At 55.5% G+C, this 21,294-nt stretch overlaps 1 protein-coding gene across 8 annotated transcripts in view; it reads right to left on the bottom strand.

Moving 5' to 3' along the window:
- ARHGEF10L (Rho guanine nucleotide exchange factor 10 like) overlaps positions 1-21,294 on the bottom strand; it is a 145,051-nt gene that overhangs the window by 33,259 nt on the left and 90,498 nt on the right. For all 8 annotated transcript variants that reach the window (XM_057549406.1, XM_057549427.1, XM_057549422.1 and 5 more), the window contains 5 exons: positions 20,358-20,458; positions 11,625-11,746; positions 5,683-5,769; positions 4,282-4,508; positions 2,475-2,629 (listed from right to left, as the gene is read on the bottom strand). In XM_057549406.1, coding sequence (XP_057405389.1) covers positions 2,475-2,629; positions 4,282-4,508; positions 5,683-5,769; positions 11,625-11,746; positions 20,358-20,458 — 692 coding nt within the window. The remainder of the gene's footprint in view (positions 1-2,474; positions 2,630-4,281; positions 4,509-5,682; positions 5,770-11,624; positions 11,747-20,357; positions 20,459-21,294) is intronic.

Genomic DNA, 21,294 nt, shown 5'->3' with positions numbered 1-21,294 from the left:
GGGCTCCCATGGACAGAGTGACCCAGACTCCCCCACCCGGCTGGCTGTGGCAGCCTCCCAGACAGCCTGCCTACGTCCACTCCACCCACCAGCCGCAGTGCTCGGCCACTCCCAACACCTCCCTCCACTCCCCATCGGCCGAGACAAACCCAAGGCCCACAGGGTCCAGTCCATCGACTCCCGGACCCTGCCTGGTGCCGCTTCCCACCCCGGCTACTGTCCAGCAAGACAGCCTCCCCAGCAGACCAACCGCTCTCCTGCTTCCAGGTCTCTGCACATGCACTTCCCTCGGCAAGAACGCTGTTCCCCCAACTCTTCACTAGCCCGGCCGCTTCTCCTTCTTCAGGCCTCACCTTCAGGGTCTTGCTCCTCAGAGAGGCCTTCGCCAACCAGCCCACCCCACGCACAGGGGGTCAGGCTCTCACCCGACACCCTCTTCCTCCCCTTAGGACCCTCAGCACGATGTGTAATTGTAAGCTTCCTGCCTGCTCATTTGACTCATCTATAAATTTAACTTGTCTCCCTCTATAAACTGTGAGGGTGGGCTCACATCTGGTTTGCTGGCCACCATATCCATGGTGCATAGTAGGTGCTCAGTAAATATTTGGGGGACAAATGTTTGCAAGGTGGGACAGCTAGTGGAGCATCTCAACCTCCAGGCAAGACAGCACCCAGCCAGCCCTGGAGGGACGATACTTGGGTTCAGGTCTCGGCTCATCTGTGGGGCTCTAGGGAGTCCCTTCCCACCCAGAAGATGAGGGTGTGGCATCTGATGATCCCCAATGGCTCTTTTGGTTCTGACAAACCACCAGGCTCCAATCCCAGGCTGAAAGCCAATGGTTAGACCCCATCCCCCTATGGGTTGAATTGTGTCCCCCAAAATTCAGTCATTGAAGTCTTAACTAACCCCTAGTACCTCAGAACGTGACCTTGTTTGGCAACAGGGCTGTTGCAGATGTAATTGGTTAGGATGAGGTCATATTGGAGGAGGGTGGGCCCCTAATCCAATATGACTGGAGTTCTTATTCCAAAGGGCTATTTGGACACAGGCTCAGCCAAAGAGAACACCACATGAAGACGGGGGTTATGATGCCACAAGCCAAGGAACTACCCAAAGCTGGGAGAGAGGCCTGGAACAGATCCTTCCCCAGCGCATTCCGAGGGAGCACGGCCCTGCCGATACCTTGATCTTGAACTTCCAGCCTCCAGAATGTGAGACAGTAAATTACACTGTATAAACCACTCAGTTTGTTGTACTTTCTCATGGCAGCCCCAGCAAACCGATACACCTCCTCGCCTCCTCCCAACCCGGACGCCCAAACTGATGAGTCAGGAACCAAGACGGAAAGGGCTGGAGGCAGCCAAACTGGCGGCTGAGAAGCCAGCACGGGCAGGGCAGGGCTCCCAGTCTCCCGTGGGAGCCAGAGGGTAAAAGTCCCCTGAGAACCCCTGATCTAAATCTCCGAAGATCTGAGCCCATATTGAACGCACAGTCTGTCTGACGGTGAGAGGGATTTTTTCCCCCTCCCTCTACCCCCTTTAATTAAAAACTATAAATGCCTTATTGAAAGCTAATTTAAAATACCAACACAGTGCCAAGTGGCAAAAAAAAAAAAATAAGCTCAGTACAAATATCCGTTTATAGCCCTGCAACAGGCTGTGATGACGCAGCAATTAGAGGCGCATGGGAGGGGGAGGGAGGCTGAGGCTTCAGCACATCAGCCATCTCTGGGGGTGCTGGGGGCAGCTCTCTGCTCTGCCCAGCCCTCGTCATCGGACTGGGAGCTGAACGAGTCACAAGGGGACAGGGGACCACAGCCCTCGTGTCCCTCCCCGAGTCTCAGCATCAGCATCCGTAAAGGGGAGGCAGTTCTCAAGGGTCGTGGCGAGAATTAAGATAATGTGCCTGCATAAGCACTTCACCCCATCCTGGCATACGGCAGCTCAAACACTGTCAGCCTTGCCCTCCAGACGTTATTATCTGTGCCATCGATGACTTAATAAAATAATGGAGATTGAAATGCCTCACCCCACTGGGCACTCGCTGTGCCAGGTCCTATGCTTTGCCTTCACTGAATCTTTTACCCCACAGGTACCCATGAGCTGTGGGTGTTACCATTATTCCCATTTTACAGATGAGGAGACTGGGGCACAGAGGAGAAGCTGCTCACCCATGGACACAGCTGTCATCAGGGCAGAGCATGGACATGAAGCCAGATCTAGCTGAGCCCAGAGACCCCGCTCTTATCCAGCAGAGTTTCCCGCCAATGGGCTGAGCTGCCTGTATGGTAGCGAGCACCCCGTTCCTGTGGGGATCAGGGATCTCCAATCTCCCCAGCACTTCGATTCCCCGATTTTTTTCTGAGCTGCCTCCTTGGCCTGCCTCCCACAGATGCTCTGGTACAGGATGTGGCTCTCCGTCAGGGCCCAGGGCTGCCCCCATCGCCCCCAGCCCCCCAGCCCCCCATCCTTACCGCTGGTCCTGGGGTACGCGGCGAGGGTCCCATCCTGAAGGCCGGCAAACAGGTGGAAGGGGCTGTGTCGCAGGCAGAGCACGGGCTGCAGGCCTGGGCTCCTACAGGTCGCCAGGCACTGGGTGCCCGTGTCCACGCTGCTGTAAACCAGGATGCTGTGGGGAGAGGTCGAGTGACTCACTTAGCCCCCCAGGTGCCAACACCCCACGTGCCCTCCTGGTGAGAGGCTCCGAGCCCCTCCAACCAAGCTCAGCCAGCCTCCCTGCTGTGTGAACAGGCTGATGCTCGGACTTTTCCATGGGTGGCCTTTAGAGGATGGTGCCCGTGGAAAACAGGGGGCTCTGGATGCAGCACAATAGAGGGGCTAAGAGAACAGTTTTCAGGGTCACACAGACCCGAGGGTGAATCCAGACGTGCCCCGTCCAGCTGACTGACCTGGACCGCTGAGCCTCAGTCCTCTCCAAAAAGCGGGGCCGTGATGCCTACCTCACGGCCATAAAAAGGGATGAAGCACCGACATGTGCTACGTGGGTGAACCTTGAAAATGTTATGGGGAGTGAGAGAAGCCAGGCACAAAAGGCCACACACTGTGTGACTCCGTTTGCCTGAAATGTGCAGAAAAGACAAATACAGAGCAATGGGAAGTGGACTACTGGCTCCCAGAGATTGGGGCAGGGAAAGGGGGGTGATACAGGGTTTCTTTTGGGGGTGGTGAGAATGTTCTAGAACTATGTAGTGGTGATGGTTGCCCATCATGAATGTACTGGAAGCCACTGAATTATACGATTTAAAATGGTTAAAGTGGTGAATTTTATGTGTTTGAATTTGATCTCATTAAAAGCAAAGAGTGTTCACCAGACCCCTGGGTTCCGTGGACCCAGACCAGGACATCACAGAGCCTCTAGTGTCTCCAAGTTGGTTCTACGTATGTTAGCTTTTAGCTCCTCCCCCAGCTGCTTGTGTGGGAAACACTTCATAGTGGGGCTGCTGTGAGGCTCACAGCCCCTGGCCCGGGGAGCAGCACACAGTAGGTGCTCAGGAAACATCCTCTCTCCCCACTTCCCCCGACTCTAGGACAGGCGTGAAAAGCTTGGAGCTATGAGGAGGACATGGGGGTGTAGCCCATCTCAGGGTCTTGTTCATCACCATCTTCACCTTCCATTTAAGTGGGATGAATGTTCATCCTCCATCCACACGGCTGGACCCTCCAGCAGGCTAAACTCTGGCGGGAGTGCCCCTTGCTGCAACGAAGGGTTGCTGACTCACCAGCTCCGGGAGGGTCTTACTGGGGGAGCCCCCTCTGCCAGCAGGTCTCATAACCCGGGCACACCCAGGACGCCCACCTGCCCTGCAAAGCTAACTGAGGCCACAGATGGGTGGATGCTGTCAATGACAGAGAAGGGACCTGAAGGCTTCACATGTCCCATGTCCTAGTGGACTCTCACAGCGGCCCTGCATGGAAGCATGCTAACACCCACTTTACAGACAAGAAACTGAGGCTCAGAGCAGTTAAATGGCATGAGGAAACAGCAGGTCCAAACCCAGCTCTGTGACACTGAAGTCAGCGGCTGCCCTCGGTACCACACTACCCGGAAGGGAGCCAGCTTGCACAAAGCAGCCGCTGAAGGGTCTTGGTTAAAGTGCGAGCAGCTCCTGACACTGGGCATCCCTGGTTCCCCCTTTCTGCTCTCAACCAGGCATGGAGAATGTTGGTGGGTGACAAGCCAAAGCTAGACGGACAGCCCCCGATACACCTGCCCAGCCCTGCCCCAGGCTGTTTCCAGCCCCTCCTCCCCAGGCCCCTAACCTGCCATCCTGGAGCCCGAGGCAGACGGTGGGGTGCACTCCAGCCGAGGCGTCAGCAGCCGAGCACTTCTTGTCTCCGTCTCTGCTCTCCCCCTCCTCCGGCTCCGGAATGTACTCCATGCAGAGCACAGGGGCCAACAGCGGGAAGGACTTGACCGTGCGGGGCGCGGGCCGGTTCAGGGACAAGATCTCGACCTGGCCCCCTGTACCCTCCTGCCCGCCCCCGACCTGGGGCAGAGACCCAGAGAGGCCATCAGGTGAGAACCATGAGAGCAGAGGCAGAGCTCAGCCCCTGCCTCCCAGGGACCCGTCCCAAACTTCTACTTGCCACTGGGGTTAGGTATCAAGAGAAACGTCCCCCCTCCTGCCCACACATATCCTGTTGTAACTGAAGGTCGCTCGGTCCCAGCTGCCAGGGCAACAAGTTAGATTCAGGACCCAAAGGAAATCAGGTAAAGAACTAAGGTGGACTAGATACCCGGTCAGCTTTCTATTTCCTTATCTCCAGGGTGAATTTCAACCAACAAATAGTGAGCATACACTCTGCTCTTTAAAATGTCCTTCTCTGTCCTGTTCACTGTTTTACCTCTGTGTCTAGCACATGGCAGGCACTCATTATATACTTGTTGAATGGATGGATGGATGGATGGATGGATGGATGGATGGATGGAAGGATGGATGAATGGATGGACAGAAGATTATAAGGATGGATGGATGGAAGGATAATGGATGGATGGATGGATGGATGGATGGATGGATGGATACATCATGTGCTAGACACTGAGGAAACAGTGAAGAACAAATCACCCTCAGAAGGAACATTTGGGCTGAACTCTGAAGGGTAAGCCAGAGTTTCCCTGCCTAAGTACCTGGAGACAGGAATAAGCAAGAGGAGTTAGAGGATGACCAGAGGGGGTGGTGAGGCTGGAACCTCAGGGAATCTATGGGAGGCCATAATCTGCACCACCAGGAGCATGGGGGGTGGGGAACACCTGTTTGAATCAAGGGAGGCTCTGCCAGGAACCCCATGGGCAGAAAGGTGGGCTGGGATCTCCGTAAGAGATAGGCAGCCCTGCCTCCTGACTCCCGGAACGAAGACCCTGCCATCCAGATACTCCACACAGCTTCCTGTTCATTTCCGTCATGGTACCAAGGCCATTTGCAAGCTCACAAATAAGTGAGCTTATTTGTCCCTTGGTTTTCTGTTGTCCCTGGTGAGGTCACACCTGCCAACTCTGAGCACAGAGCCTGGCACAGAAGTTCCCAGGAAGACCTTGCTGGTTGAAGGTGCAGAAAATGGGGGCCACAGGCAGGCAGCTTTCTCCAGCACCCGCCCCGGGTGCCACCCTCCCTGCTCATGCCCTGAGGCCAGAATCCCTGGCTGGGCCTGGGGGTTACTCACCCAGAGGTAGCCCTGTGGAAGGGAGGTGCTGACAGCCGAGAAGCCCACCAGGGGACAGCTGACAGGGCTGTGGACCAGGGCCCCAAGCTGCAGAGACAGACGGCACACACAGGGTTAAGTGTCGAGGTGACTGAGATGCTGACATTTGACAGCAAGACCTTGGTCTGAACCACCCGAGGGGCTGTTAAACCTGCAGATTCCTGGGTCCCCTTCAGGCCCCGAGTGAGGCCCCTGAGAGTGGAGCCAGAAAAGGGGCAGGTTCCTCTCCAGGCAGCTCCTATGCACTCGCACTTGACCATCGCTCTCCTAGAAACTTCTGGCTAAAAGGGGCCTGAATGAAACTCTGGGCCAGCAGAGGGATTTTCAAACCAGGCAACTTCCAGATAAGATTTGTTGAAAACCACTAATGCCCACACTTCATATTTTACAAATGGGGAAAATGAGGTCCACGGAAGACACGCAATTGCCCGAGGCCACGGGGACGGTAAGTGCATCCCCCAGGGAAGCACGATGGAGGGGGATCCTCAGGTCAACAGAGCCCCTCTGCAGATGACCCCTCCAGGACCAGAGGGCTGGGTCCGCGGTCTGGGGGCTCCCTCTGTAATGGGTTGTCAATGAGAACCACCAGCTGCTTGTTCCTTGTGCATCTGCTGCCCCAAACCCCATGCCTGGTGGCTCTCTGGGGCCTGTTTCCTGAGCTAGATCTGCCCGTCTGTCTCTCCCTGTCCACATTGGCCAGGACAGCAAAGTGAGGAGATGGCCTGGCCCTTTCATGGGCCTTGATGGAAACTCCAGCCAGACTGAAGGAGAAGGAGGCTGAGTGGGGAGAGCTCCAAGGTGCCCCCAGGAGAAATGCAGCACCACTGGACCTTTTGACAGGCAGGTGCTGCCCTCTGCTGGTCCTGAAGGCCCCGCCAATCCCAGCCCTGCTGGAATATTCTAATAAAGTCTCTAATGGCCATGGGTGAGGGGACCCAAAGAGGTCACCGCATCCAGCCCCCTCATTTAGGAGTTGGCAAACTTGAAGTTTGGTGGGTGGGGGGATGTGACTGGTTCAAGGTCACACAGCAAGTTAATGGCAGAGTCGGGGCTGGAATTCAGTTTCGAATCCCAGCCCAGGGCTCCTTCTGGTTGAACTCTACCCAGAGGCCAGACTGCCAGGCTGGAGACCTTGGCACTCTGGGGTACAACTTATGCCAGGCCTCCCGGGCACCCTCAGGCCCCTGTTCCCCATCCCTTTGCTTCTTGGGGGGCCACATCCAGCTGGGTGCCTGGCCCTTTCTGCCAGGCTGCTGCTCCTGTCCTCTCAGACGGGGAGGGGGCAACCGCAGCCCTGGCTCAGACGTTTCCATGGCAACTCCAGCGGGCCGGATGTCAGCCCAGTCAACAGAGCCTGGGTCCAAGACGATGGCAAAAACTCAAACGGCTCCTCGGACGGGCAAGGCCCTGGACCCAGAAGTCCTGTCCATGCCGGGAAGCCGACTCCCCAAAATCAAGGCGCCCCATAAAGAGCAGAGGAGAGCACAGGCTGTAGAAAGGAGGCCAGCTTTGGATGCAGCCAGCGGGCTCCAGTCCCAGCTCAGCTGCTACCAGCTGGGTGACCCCACAAACCCGTTCTTCATGGTCATGGGGACCCTGACATCTTGTCAGGATGGCCTTGGGGACTAGAGATGGTAGACGTGAAGCCCGGCAGCGGCCACTGCTTACGAGGACTTCCTGTGGGATGTGTGAGCACTCAATAAGCAGTAACACTCTGTCGGCAGAACAACACTATGGGGGAGGGGCTATTCCACATGAGCCACTGTGACACACAGTTAGGAGAAAGGGACCCACGAACAGCAATTCTGGCGGATGGAGGGTGACAGCCAGGACAGAGCCCACTTAGCTAGTGTACTGAGGCCTAGGCAAGCCTGCCGACAAGACCCGCTGCAGCCCCCAGGCCCCCAAGACGCTTGCGTGTTAAAGCTCCCCAGAGTGGGCAGTACCCCACCCCCTCCCCAAGGCCCTGTCCCCAGCCAGGCCTCTAACTGGACCTCAGCCCAAGGGAGAATGGGTTTGCACTGAGCCCTCCCCTTCCCACCCCCCTTGCCCTCCAGGGAGAGGCTTACACCTTAGACGGAGCCCAGGTTCAAGAAGAACCTCCCAACACCTGACAGTCAGGCTATCGGAAACCCCCCAAAACAGACACCAGTGACTTTTCCTTCCTGGGGACCAAAATGTCCTCAAATATTCGCTTCCAATTCTTGAACTCCGAAGGCACGGCACACAGCAGACAGCAAGCATCTGACAAGAATCGTGTCATTTAACCCTCACTATAACCCAATCAGGGAGGCACCACGGTCACCCCAGTTTACGCACTGAAGACACAGCTGTGACATCAAGAGCCGAAGTAGCATTCCTGATGTCACACAGCTGGGACATGCAGAGCTGGGATTCAAACCCAGGACAGGGTGGCTCCCGTGGCTGCTCTTTCCCTCCCCCAAGCAATTCCCTGATGAGTCTGAAGGCCACGGTGCAGCCCAGCATGGGGACCAGCCATCCTCAGCACTGAGAGGAGAGATGCTCTTTCCTTCAGCCCCAGCATCCCTGTTCCCTTGAGGGAAAGAACCCAACACACACCCCCATCTGGCTGGCAGTACAAGAGGTCTGAGCTCGTCTACACTGGGAGAGGGGCTGGGATAACAAGCCTTTCCGGGAGAACAGGCTCGGCTACAGCTCTCCTTAGGCCAGCCGCGGGGCCCGCGTCCTAGGCCCCCGGGACTGGGCCTGGGGCTCTCCCAGGCAGGGGCCCACACGCTCACATCTGTTCGTGGTAATTGGACAAGGCCCTGGCGCTCAAGGCCCTAATCCACCTGCTGCCAGCACGGAGCCGATGGGCACATGTGTCCGGTCTGGGGTGGGAGGCAGGTGCAAGCAGAGGGCACGGTGTCTTGGGGCCCAGCAAACAGGGACACACAGGCTCTGCTAAGTCCCTCGGGAGCTCCACAGGCCCGTCACTCGCGGGGATTCCCTCACAGCTCCCTTGGATCACTCGGGGGTGGGGCGGGGGCGGTGCTCCTCAGGAGAAGTGGGGCAGGGGGCCGGGAGGAGGCTGAGAATGCTTCCAGCCCACATGGCCCCAGCCCCACGAGCTTCACATGAGGTCAGGCCCAAGTCCCCCCCAGGGAGAGGAGGCAGATGGCTGCTCGCTCAGGCGGGCGTTTCTTTCAGGGAGGCCCCGGAGGCAGCGGCCTGTCTGTGACCCCACCACCCTGTGTGGCCCGTCAGGGCACAGGCCCACGTCCTGTATTCACCAGAGGCCCAAGGCCCCAGGGGGAGATGGGACAATCCCTTCCCCACCCCAGAAGTCCTTCTCCACGGGATGCGCTAGGGCCAGGAGAGCCGCAGGCAGGGGGGGACCTGAACCGTCCCCACCCCGAGGCCCACAGGCAACCCCCAGGAGGTAAGAGCCTCCTGTTATCAATAAATAAGGACTGAAGCCCTACAAAGGCCGGGAATGTTTGGTGGGGGGATCGTGCTGGGGCACATGCCAGCCAAGCCCCAGGGAGAGGCGGGAAGGAGCAGGATAGGGCAGGGGTCAAGAAAACCCTCCCTGCCCAGCAGGCAAGTTATCACTCCTGAATCCCTTCTCTCAGCCGCAAGGGCTAGCAGCCCCTCCTCTGAGGGCAGCTGCGGGGATCAGAGTTCATCGCTGGGAAATGCCCAGGACGGAGCCTGGCACAGATGCCTCTGGGAAGGGCCTGACCCCAAGTTGTCAAGACTAAAGGACTTTAAGTCATATCGCTGTTGCTGTTATTGTTGTTGTTTTTATTACGGCCACTGTCTACTGAGCACCAGCTACCAGTCAAGCTCAGTGCTGGGAACCTGACCCAGTCTCTCTCACTGAATCCCTAAATCAGGCTGTGGAACAGGAAACAGCAGCCCACCCCGCTGACACCAGCTTTCGGGAGCACAAGCCAAATACTCAGCTCATCCATCCTCTCCTTCACCCTCCGCCCCCGTCTAACCTCTCACCAGTTCAGCCACGCCTACCCCAGAGCGCTGCCCCAGTGTTTCCCCACCAGGGCCGGGACCGGGGTGAGGAGAGCGGGGCACTCATCCCAGGGGTACATCTTCACGGGGGCCCAAACACTCAGAGATATATTTTAACACAATCAAGAAAATATTTTAACACAATTTGTTTACAATAAAAATGCAAAAAAAAAAAATCCATAGTGAACAATTACTAAGAGTTTAAATAAAGACAGGACCTGACCCTGCCTCACCCTAATTCTGGCTCTTTATTTACCAAAAAAAGCAGGCAAACCAAGGCCACAGTTTGCCGGTCTGATTTTTTTTTAAGTATTGTGTGAAAATATCACTTATTTTGACCATGAGTGCCTCACTCGTCTCGCGCTAGTCTACCCTGGCCTCCCCCCAGGCCTCCTCCCCGGCCTCCACCTGCACCAAGTCCCACCCCATCTCAGCATGACCCCAGCGCCAAGCTCTGCTCCGGTCTCTTGGTCTCCAGCCCTGCCCCCTCCGTGTCCACGGTTCACTCCCACGCAAAAGCCAGAAGGATCAGATGATCCTTCCAAAGTGTAAACCAGATCGTGCCAGTCCCCTGCTTGGAGCCATGCTTGGCTTTTCGCTGCCAAGAATGAAAGCCAAACCTGACCCAGCCTATGAGTCCGGCGTGGCCCAGCTCACCCACCATTGGGCTCCCCTCCCAGCTCACGGCGCTACAGCCATGCCAGCTGCCCCAACTGCTCCTATCGTGGGCTTCTGTGTCAGTCTGTCTTGTCTTGTCAATATTTGAAATATTCTCCCCCTGGGCCCTCAAGGGGTTGGATCCTCCTCGCCATGCGGGGCTCACTTGAAATGCCACCTCCTCTGAGAGGCCCTCTCTGACCCCCTAACTACACGGCTCCATCTCTGTATCTATTACATCGGATCTATTTTCTTTATAACACACAGCACTCTTTTCTATTTGCTTTTGTTTGCCGGGGCGGGGGTGGGGGGGTGGTATTACCCGTCTCTCCTCTAGATTGAAAGCCACATGTAGGCAGGAACCTTGTATGTTTCGGTCACCACCATATTCCCAGTGTCCGGCACAGAGGCTGGCACACAGTAGGTCCTCAAAAATTATATGCAGAACAGATGAATGAATGAATGAATTGGCATCTCAAGGGTATTTTAGCTGTTTAGAGCCCCTATCTACAGCCCGGTTTGTCTCTTGGGGATTCACCTGGGCCTAGGTCCCCTCCCTGGAGCTCAGATGACCTCATCTCCTTGGGAGAGGGATGGGCAGTAACTACTCCAGGTGGAGGGGTGAGCTCAGCTGGGACATCGGGGACAGATGACATTGGAAGTGAACATCCTTGTGGTTACCACCTGGGGCGCTGGAGTCAGCAAGGTTCCAATTCCTACAACTCATCCTTACCGGCGGTGTTTTTTTTAGAAAAATCACATCACCTGTCTGAGCCTTAGCTTCCTTACCTGTGAAACAGATCTAGAAACATCTATTCATGGTGTTCTTATAAATATTAAAACAAGACAGTGACAGCAAAGCACCAAGAGGCATGATGGCTGTGGAGCCAAAGCCGGCTGCCCCATGGCAGCATCATAAAGGGTGAAACCCACAAAGTCTGGCACGGCCAGGTGGGCCTATTACAGTCTATCTTCTGAGCTGGAGTCACGCCATCAACTGATGAGATCATTGCTTTTTGTTAGCTCAAAATGATGGAATTTTCTGCTCAGTGACCCACAGAGGGCATCTGCCCCCTTTTTTGGGGGGAAAGCTGACTCTGAGAATAACAAAAAGCCTCGATCAACTCCGTCAGCAAGAGGTCCAGAAGCTGAAGCTGGAAGCCAGGCCTCCCCTGCTGTGGGTACCACTCGGAAACTCTGGTTGTCCCAGGAGCCACCTTCGTGGTGGGCTCAGCAAGACGCGTGCCACTCACCTGCAGGCTGAGGCCCCGGGAAGAGAAGGCGGGGATGCAGCAGGCCAGGATTGGGCACCAGAATGGGGCTTTGCTCTTCTTGTCCTCATCCGGACACAGCCAGCCCGGCTGGTTCTCCTCCCCTGCAGCAAGAGGAAGGAGGTGGGAGGAGCTGGTCAGAGACCGAGGACCAAGCGGACTGTGAGGGGCCCTGAAAGCCCAGGAAGCCACCGCGGGCCCCAGAGGCCTGGCCCGCATGCCCACGGACCCAGCCAGCCGCTCCCCCAGCCCCACGCCTGCCCAGTGAGATGAAATCCAGCCTCACTCCACGGTCACAGCCATGGGTCCCAGGCTGGGAGTCGGGAAACCTAAGGCTTCAGTCCCAGCTTGCCCACCTTCTCCCTGAGCAACCTTGTGCAAATCCGCCCAACTCTCTGAGCCTCGATTTCTTCAGCTATGAAACAGGGACGATGAAAATGCCTTCATCCTGCAGTTGCTGCGAGGATCCAGTGAAACAGCACATGGGACAGGATTTCAAAAAGCATTAAGACACTGGGCACAGTCCAGGCCCCTGCTGCCTTGCCCTTACCTTCTAGAGGTGGGAGGCGGCCAAAACAAATAGGCGGACAAGAGGTTTTTGGATTGTGACAGTGCAGCCATGACACTTTTATACCTGTGATGACGATGGTCAAGGGGAAGACTCTCTCTCCTGCTCCCTTTAAGACCTACCCTGAAACCTAGGAGGTCACCTGCCTCCAGGTCCCCCAGTCCAGCTGGCATCAAAGCCCCTGGCAGCCTGTTAGAAGTGCACATGCTGGGCTTTCCTGGTGGCGCAGTGGTTAAGAATCTGCCTGCCAATGCAGGGGACACGGGTTGGAGCCCTGATCCGGGAAGATCCCACATGCCGTGGAGCTACTAAGCCCGTGCACCACAACTACTGAGCCTGCGCTCCAGAGCCCACGAGCCACAACAACTGAAACTCGCATGCCTGGAGCCCATGTTCCGCAACAAGAGAAGCCACCGCAATGAGAAGCCCGCGCACCGCAACGAAGAGTAGCCCCCACTCGCTGCAACTAGAGAAAGCCTGTGCACAGCAACAGACCCAATGCAGCCAAAAATAATAAATTTATAGATTAAAAAAAAAGAAGGAAGTGCACATGCTCAGGCCCAAGCCTGGACCCTGGATCCTCACCTGGAGACTGTTGCGCTCAAGAGCATCTGCTCAACCACATTCTCTGTGGCATCTCCTTCACATGGGTCTGGGCTCCCTCACACGCCACCACCTCCAAGAAGTCCTCCCTGACCACGCTGGCTACAATGGCCCCCTTCTCTCAGAAACCTCACTAAACACCCTGTCTTATTTCCCATACAGCTTTCACAATCAAAAATCATGTTTTCTGTTTCCTTGCTTACGGTCTGTCTCCATAAGTCTCTAGAATGTAAGTTCAAAGCAGCAGGGATCTGGGCTGTCTTGTCCACCACTATCTTTCTGGCACCCAGCACGCTGCCTGCACATAGTAAGTGCTCAGCGAACATGGATTGAAAGAATGAATGAGTGAGCAAGTGAGTAAACCGCCATCTCTCCTGAGGAATTCTCCCTGCTAAGGAGCCCATATTCTTTATACTCCATCTGATGGCTGCCCTCCAGGGATCCCATGACGGCAGGGGCAGGGCGCAGCTCAGACACGCCCAGTATGTGTCCAGGCGTCAGGCACACTCTGAGTGCTTTACATACGCTCCCTGGCTAGTTTGCACAATAACCAAGCACAGTCAGAATAACAATTTTCACCTTACAAATGATGAGACTGACAAGTAAGTAAGTTGACCAAGTCACGTGCATGGCTAGGTGGCAGAGCCCACATGCGGACCTAGGTCTGTCTGACTGACAGGCTGAGTTCTTTGCACTAAACCAGGCAATCTTCCAGCAATCAGACCCCCAGTGACACCCCTGGGCATGAATGACCCTGGACATGGTGACACTAGACAATGAGGAGGTACTCTGCCCCGAAGAGCCAGAGGCACTGGACAGGGCACCCCAGGTGAGAGGGGCCACTTAACGCAATGACATCAAGATGAGGGGTGCCTAGAGCTTTGGAGATGCGAGGAGAGGTCACCAACCAAAGGGTCTGACAGCAGCCCTCCCCCCCCCCCACCACAAACATCTACTCAGCTACAAGGAGGGAGGGTTAGCTCAGCCCAAGGGTGCCCCGCGGCCACATGGGGACCTCCTGACCAGTCTTTCTGTGCTCACTACTGCCCCCTACAGTTGGTCTTCCCCACAGCAGCCAGAGCCATCCTGCTAAACTTCCCCTGGACCTCGTTGTTCCCCTGCTTAAAAATGCCTACTGAGTCCCCGATCAGTTGGAATAAAATCCAAACTCTTCCAGAAGAGCTGCAAGGACCCTCCTTCCCTCTCAGCCTCATCCCTCGGCTGCAGGCTCCACCATGCTATGCTTTCCTCAGCAACTTAAACGGGACGAGCCTGGAAAGCTCCCTCTGCCTGGAAGGCTGCACTCAGCTCTCTCCAGGGCTGGCTCTGCTCCTCTGCGAGGCTTAGGTTACACCTCCACCTTCTCGGAAAGGCCTTAACTGACCATCACCCCATCTGCCACCTCCATCACTTTCTGTCTCAGCCCCTATTGGTGTGTGTAATGGCCCTGAGCACAATTTCCAGCTCTTTTACTGGCTTGTCTCTTTTTTCCTCCGTGTGTGTGTGTGTGTGTGTGTGTGTGCGTGCGTGCGCGAGTGCACGTGTATATGTGCGTGCATGCGTGTGCACATGTGAGTGTTTCATTGTGCATGTGTGCCCAGAGGCTCCCCTACAACGCCCATGTTCCATGAAGGCTGAAACCTTCCACACCATCTCCTTCTGTACCCTCCAACCCCCTCACATGGCACTGGACACACAGCAGACCATCAACACCCTTGTGTGGCATGAACAAAAGTCTCTTCCTGGAGCCTCATTTTCTGGATTTGTCAAATCGGAATGATGGCCACCAAGAGCAGTCACCACCCCCAACCTCTGCCCAGCACAGAGCAAGCACTGGAGAAATATGGTCAACTGGGGAGGGGAAACAGGAGGAACCAATCCAAGGGTACGAAGCTTTGTTTTTACAAGATGAGTAAATCCTAGAGATCATCTGTACAGCCTATAGCTAACAATTCTGTATGACGTGCTTAAAGACTGGCTAAGAGGATAGATCTTATGTTAAGCGTTCTTATCACACACACAAAAAATAACAATAATAAGGAAGAGGGCAGGAGGGAACTTTTCAGAGGGTGGGTTTGCTTATGGCGTAGACTGTGGCGATGGAGTTCACAGGGGTATGATTACCTCCAAACCCATCAAGTTGTATGCTTGAAATATGGATAGCTCTTTGTATGTCAATCACACCACAATAAAGGGGCTTTGAAAATGCTATTGCCACCAGAGAAAGGTGATGTCTGCGTGTAGGTCACAGCAAGAGGAGCCGGAATGAGGGGGCAGGTGCGGAGGCTCTTTGAGAAGATGAAGACATTCGCAAATGTCAGAAATTATTATGTGAACAGCTGGTTCCGACAGAGGCTCCGGTGCCTGCCCCACCCCCTCAAGCAGTGGAGGTGCTGGACAGGGAGCTCACTCCCTAAACAGGCCAGAGGCGACCCCGGCGTCAGGCCCTCTGCCCCACTGAGCCCTGGAGACAGAGTCACATGAAACCTGGTTCCCGCCACCGAGGAGGAGAGGCCATCAAGGAAAGGACAACGATGGCACAGGATGGGCATCACCGAAACAGAACGACTATGCGCACCGCACTTCACAGTTTACAAAGCTCTGTCCCACATGTCATCCCACAGCCACCAGGGGAAGTCGGAGTTCCCATCCCTGTCTGCACTGGGGAAACGGAGGTCAGGGAATCAAAGACAGGGTCCAGGAGCCAAGGGACTAACCTCTGGGGCACCTTGCACAGCGCCCGCGGCCCTGCCGTGACAGCCGAGACAGCCCGCCTGCCCTGGGGGACACCACCTCTCCTTGGCAGGAGCTCACATCACAGCCACCGCGTTGCCTCTTGGACAAGGCTCCGGGCAGTGAACAAAGATGATCGAGATTGGAGAGTCTGGCCCTGCTCTCAAGGAGCTTACAGTCACGCAGACCCTCGCCTCCCCAGGGGCAGGAGCCCGAGACAGCAGTCAAACCCACCTGCTTGCCTGGAGCTCAGCGGGTGGATGTAAGCCCCCATGCCCACCCGTCACCATGTCGCCCCGAGCTCATCCCTCTCCTCCCGCCATGCACCCACAGCCCATTAAGTCCTGGCAATTTATCACTATGCATCCCTTTAATGATCTGACCTACTCGTTTCAGATGGTGCCTTCCCTGCCTGCGACTGGGAACGTTAAAAGAAACTGGAGTTGTTGTTCCCCATCTGCCACTGCCATTGTTCCCATCACAAAACCGGAGCGGCTGAGACCAAATTAGAAGGCTGTTACCACTGGAAATTGAAAGCCCGCTTGGGATAAGTGACATTAAGAACAAGCACCAAGGGCAAAGCTGCGATTTCCAACTGACGTTAAGGGGGGGCTTATTTAGCATCCAGCTCTGTTTGCCAGCGCCCACCGAACTTGAGAGCCGTCCAGGGGGCAGTGGGAGCAGCTCCAGGGCCGGAGCCCACGTCCCCGCTCGCTCTTCCCACCCCCTGAGCCCTCGGGACCACCCGTTGGCCACAGGAAGCCGACTCTGCCAGAAGGGCCCTGGGGGGTACAGAGCCGGACACTTAACCTCTCTTAGCCTGTGGCCTCTTCTGGAAAATGGGGGAAATAGTCCCAACCATTTGGAGTTGCTGTGAGCACTGGGAAGACTATATTTAATACCAGACACTCAAGAAATAGTACTCATTATGATCGCTGTGCTCATGGTTAAAAAGCTGCCTATTACTATGCCTGAGGTCAGACCACCCACTGCCCCTGGGCTGAGCCCACCGCCTGCACTGGCCCTGACCTGCTTCTCCAGCCCCACCTGCCTCCCAAACTCCTCCTGAGTCCCAGCACCATGCCCTTCCTGTCACTGCTGCCCCAGCGGACAGTTTGGACTGCCCTTCTCTTCCTTCTTAAATCCAAGGCCCGTCTCACACCTCCCAGCACCGCGGAGATGCTACTGGCCATGGCCACAGAGATCAGGGCCGCTGGGACGTCAGCATGCATCTTATCCTGCAGAGAGAGACGCTGGGGTCCAGGGAGGCCAGGCAGTGGCCATGATCACCCAGCTGGGGTAAAACCCAAGTTGGGCTCCTGGGCCAGTACCCTCAGTCCCCCTCCTGGAGGGCAGACCTACCACTTCCGGCCAAGGGCTTGGGCAGGTCCCTGGCTCTGGGACGGTTGAGGGCTAATGGAGACGAGAGATGAGGGTTAGAACACGCTCGGCACGCAGCCTGGGCCACGCTCAGGACTCTGTAACCGGATCCGTCATAAGGTGGTGCGTCGGTATTACTGTGAGGAATGAAGGCTGGAAAACTAACCAAGTCACAGGCAGTGGGGAGAGCCCGCCAGGCCACGCCCAGCGAGGACCTGTCCCTGGGAGCGTGGGATTAGCCTGGGGCCTGCCCAGCCCAGGTCCTCCAGGGGTGGGAACCAGGAGGGCCATGGGGGGAAGAGGCTGCAGGGGTCCCTGGGCCAGGGATGCAGCACTCAGAGCTGTAAGGGTTGGGGGAGACACAGGAAGGGAGAGCTGGAAGCCCCAATCTCCCCTTTCCCCACCCCCCACCCCTGGGGCCTCCTATCTGCATCTCTTTTCTGGAGCCTTAATGAACAGAGACTAATTGGCAGAGAGAGGGGGAGGGCATCCTGGCACATGACTAAATGTCATGTGACCCCAGGCCTGTCACTTCCCCACTGTGAGATGCAGACACCCCTTTCCTAGGAGCTTCTCCGGTGTGCCAGGTGCCTTCCAGGCACCATCTCCCCTTATGCTCACATGATACCCTATGAATATCCCCATTTTCTGATGGGGAATCCAAGGCATGCAGAGGTGAAATCGTTTGCCCAAGATCACGGAGCTGGCAAGCGGTAGAACCGGGAACTGAACCCACGCTGTCTGGCTCCCTTTTACGCGGTGCTAAGATCCCGAAATGCAACAGGGAAAAGGCCCATGGAACTCTAGGCCAAGTTACTGAGGAAGCCTGCCTTTCTCAGGCCGCACAGCACAGCAGTGGCCACACTGGGATGTAAACTGGGTCCCCAGATTCCCCAGGACCCCTGCCCTTCCAAGGGACAGAACTGCCCCCCCATCTCGAATCCCAGGCACCCCCCAACTCCAGCCCACTCTTTCCCAATCTTTAGTGGATTATGATCTCAGCACGCTGGAGTCAGGGACAGAGAAAGATGCAGAAAAAAAAAAAAATTAAAGGAATAACATCCTTTGTGAATAAACGTTTTTAACGGTTCTATTTCTAACGGGCTTGTATTATTTTCCTCAGCACCAGGCACTGCAGATAAAAAAACTGGCAAAATAAAAGAAACAAATTATTCAAGCCCCAGGGGAACCCAGGCATTCAAATAAGATTTCAAATGACTCTCTTTCCATTAAAACTTTTGCTGCAGTGAAGCCATGTGGAGATAAGGCAGCCGAGCGTCTTCACAGGCCGCCAAGAACGGAGATGCTCACATCAGTCGGCTCCTCTCCCACCAACGCCAAGGCCCACTCAGCAAAGCAACTGGGCTTCAAACGGGAGATGTACCGCCTTTAGCAGGTGTGCAAACAGGGCTCAGGAGCTTGCCCTAGACGCACTGCTCCACGGGAAGGGGAGAGAGCAGAGCGGGTGGCCCGAGGCCCAGCAGGCAGGCCACCGTAACCTTTCCTCGGCTGGAATCTCCAAAGCCCTCTGCCAGGGCCGGGGCAGCCTCTGCCTGAAACCCTTCCTCCACCCTCCGCAGGCCTCCTGGTCACCCAGAAACACCCAGCGGAGGCCTGTGCGATGTCAGCGCCAGATCCAAGAAGGGGCTGGCTGAGCAGAAGTCTCTGATGCCGGCTCCTCCAAAGCCACAACCTCTTCCCCGTTTCCCTCCCCAGTCTCCACATGCCTCTGTCCGAGTAGCAGCCAGAATGATCCACTTAAATAGAAATCAGTTCATGCCGTTGTCCGGTTCTCTCAGCTCTGCGACCCACAGACCCCACGCGTCAAGAAAGAGTTCCATGCACCTTACCCTGGCTTTCTGGAAAACCTGCTCCCCACTTCCACCTGTCTCCCCCCACACCCCACCATTCACCAACTCTGGCTACCTCAGGACCTTTGCACTTGCTGTTCCAAAGCCTGGATCGCTTTACCCAGACCTCTCTGCACAGCTTCAGATGTCACCTCCTCAGAGGCCCTCCCTGACAGCAGTCCCGGCCCCCAGGCTCGGTGCCAGTCACACACCCGGCTCTACCCCCTCACAGCACCGACCCCTCCCTGTTGATTTGTTCCTCATGTAAATCTCTGCCTGCCCCTCATAAACTGTAAGTTCCTTGAGAACAGCGACCTTTCTGTTTTATTTTTTTTTAAACATCTTTATTGAAGTATAATTGCCTTACAATAGTGTGTTAGCTTCTGCTTTATAACAAAGTGAATCAGTTATACATATAGACCTTTCTGTTTTTGTCATTGCTCTTTTCCCCTATACCTAAGATTACTGTAGAGACTCAATAAATAGTTTTTTAATTGATGAAAGCCATTGACGAAGGTCCTGACTCCTTTCCAGAAATGTTTTAAAATCTATCGGAAATACATATTTATCTAGATAAAGATCACGCCAGAAATTTTAAAAAAATAAAAAATAAAACAAAACCCCAGAAATCACTGCTATTGACTGGAATCGGCAAATGGGAATTCTAGTAGGTCACAGCAAATAATGGTCCTGATTGGCAAGAAACTAGGCCTTTTGTCAATTCAAAAAAAGCACAAAGTAATTATAATTTAATGAATGTGGTTTGGCAGACAGAAGCTCACCAACTTGAGGAAGCAGAATGGACAGGGATTGAGAGTGGGCTCTGGGGGCCGACTGCCCAGGTTCTGAACCCCTCCCTGCTGTGTGACCTCAGGCAAGCCACTGCACCTCTCTGGGCCTCAGAATCCTCAGCTGTACAAAGAGATTCACAACAGACTTACCTCTTAGAGTTATTGTGAACGTGAAATGAAAGAGATGTGTGTAAAATGCTTAGAAAAATGCTTGCCACACAGGAAGTACTCTATAAATAGAAATACCTATTATTTATCTGTATTATTATTAGGGGGTGCATAGGAGAAAAGAATTATAAAGAGGCCTTTGCTTGAGAATCAGTTTAGTCTAACCTACATCATTCTTTATGTAACAGTTTTATTGAGATATAATTCAGCTACCATAAAACCCACCCCTTTAAAGAGTACATCTCACTGGTTTCTAGTATATTCGCAGACTTGGGCAACCATCACCACTATCTAATTTAAGAACATTTTCATCACTCTCACCAAAAAAAAAACTTTAGTGGTGACTCTCCATTCCCTCCTCCTCCCAGGCCCCTGGCAACCACTAATTTACTTTCTGTCAACTCCCACCATTTTACAGATGGGGAAACTGAGGCTCAGAGAGGGGAAGTGACGTGTCCAAGGTCACGAAGCAGAGCCTCTGGCCCCAGTTGTTTCTCCGCTGCACCATCTCCCTCCACTCAGAAGCCTCCCTGCCCCCCAAGACTGGACGACGCCCTCTGACTCACATATACACTCCCCAGACCTCCCCTCTCCGCACTCCTGACCCCGGGGCTTTACTCACGGAGTCCAATCTTGGCCAAGTGCAACCTGTTGACCCAGGAGATCTTGCTCAGGGGGTTGGGGGTGATGAAGACCACCATGAAGCTGATGGGGCGGCCGGACCTGCGGTGAGAGGGCAGGAGCATGAGTGCTGGAACGGGGCCTGGCTCACCCGGGAGGTACCCAGCTCTTCCCCCCAACCACCAGCCCTGGAGATAGAGCGAGGTCTGTGCAGAGCATCAAAGCATGGCCAGAGAGGCCAGTGGCCTGGCAAAGCCTCAGTCCCCTGGGGGAGGACTCCCTCCACCCACCACAGCCCCGGGGAGGGGCCAGGTAACTCCCCCGAGCGACCAGGCCATGGCCTCCAGCCCGGCCCAGGCACCCGGCGTGGGTGCCTAGCAAGGCCATGGGGGGTCTGGCCCTCCGCAGGCTGCGACTCGAGAGGCCCTCCAGGGCCCCACCTGGTCAGGGTTCCACAGGCCTCGTCAGACACCTGCACACGCCTGACCCTGGAGCCTCTGACTCGGGCCTGTTCCCAGCACCTGGCACAGGGCACTTGCTTGGTAAATGTCTCCTGAACGGACACATGAATGAATGAAAAAATGAATGAATGGGGGTATGTACAGGCTTGGGGTGGCCGGAGGTCACTGCTGTCACCACATTGTCATCTCACCTTAGAGCAGCGCGAGCCCCTTCATTGTTCTCCGGGGCCCATTTCCCCGCTGTGAGCCATCCCAGCCCCCGGGAGGCAGGCAGGAAGGTGAGGAAGGGGTGCAGAGTAGGGGAGAGAGCCGCTCAGCAGGGCACTGTGAGCCACTGTGTGAGGGCACCCAGAAGGTTCCAGGCTGCTGACCCTCAGACTCCAGCCCTGGGCCTTGCATCCTGGCTCCCGGACCTGCCTCAGACCACAGCGCCCCAGTCTCCCCTTCCCTGCAGCCACTGTGCTTGTAACACTATCC

Source organism: Balaenoptera acutorostrata, chromosome 1 (genome assembly GCF_949987535.1).
Source record: "Balaenoptera acutorostrata chromosome 1, mBalAcu1.1, whole genome shotgun sequence".
NCBI classification, from domain to species: Eukaryota; Metazoa; Chordata; class Mammalia; order Artiodactyla; family Balaenopteridae; genus Balaenoptera; species Balaenoptera acutorostrata.
This window is presented reverse-complemented; position numbering and strand designations above follow the sequence as displayed.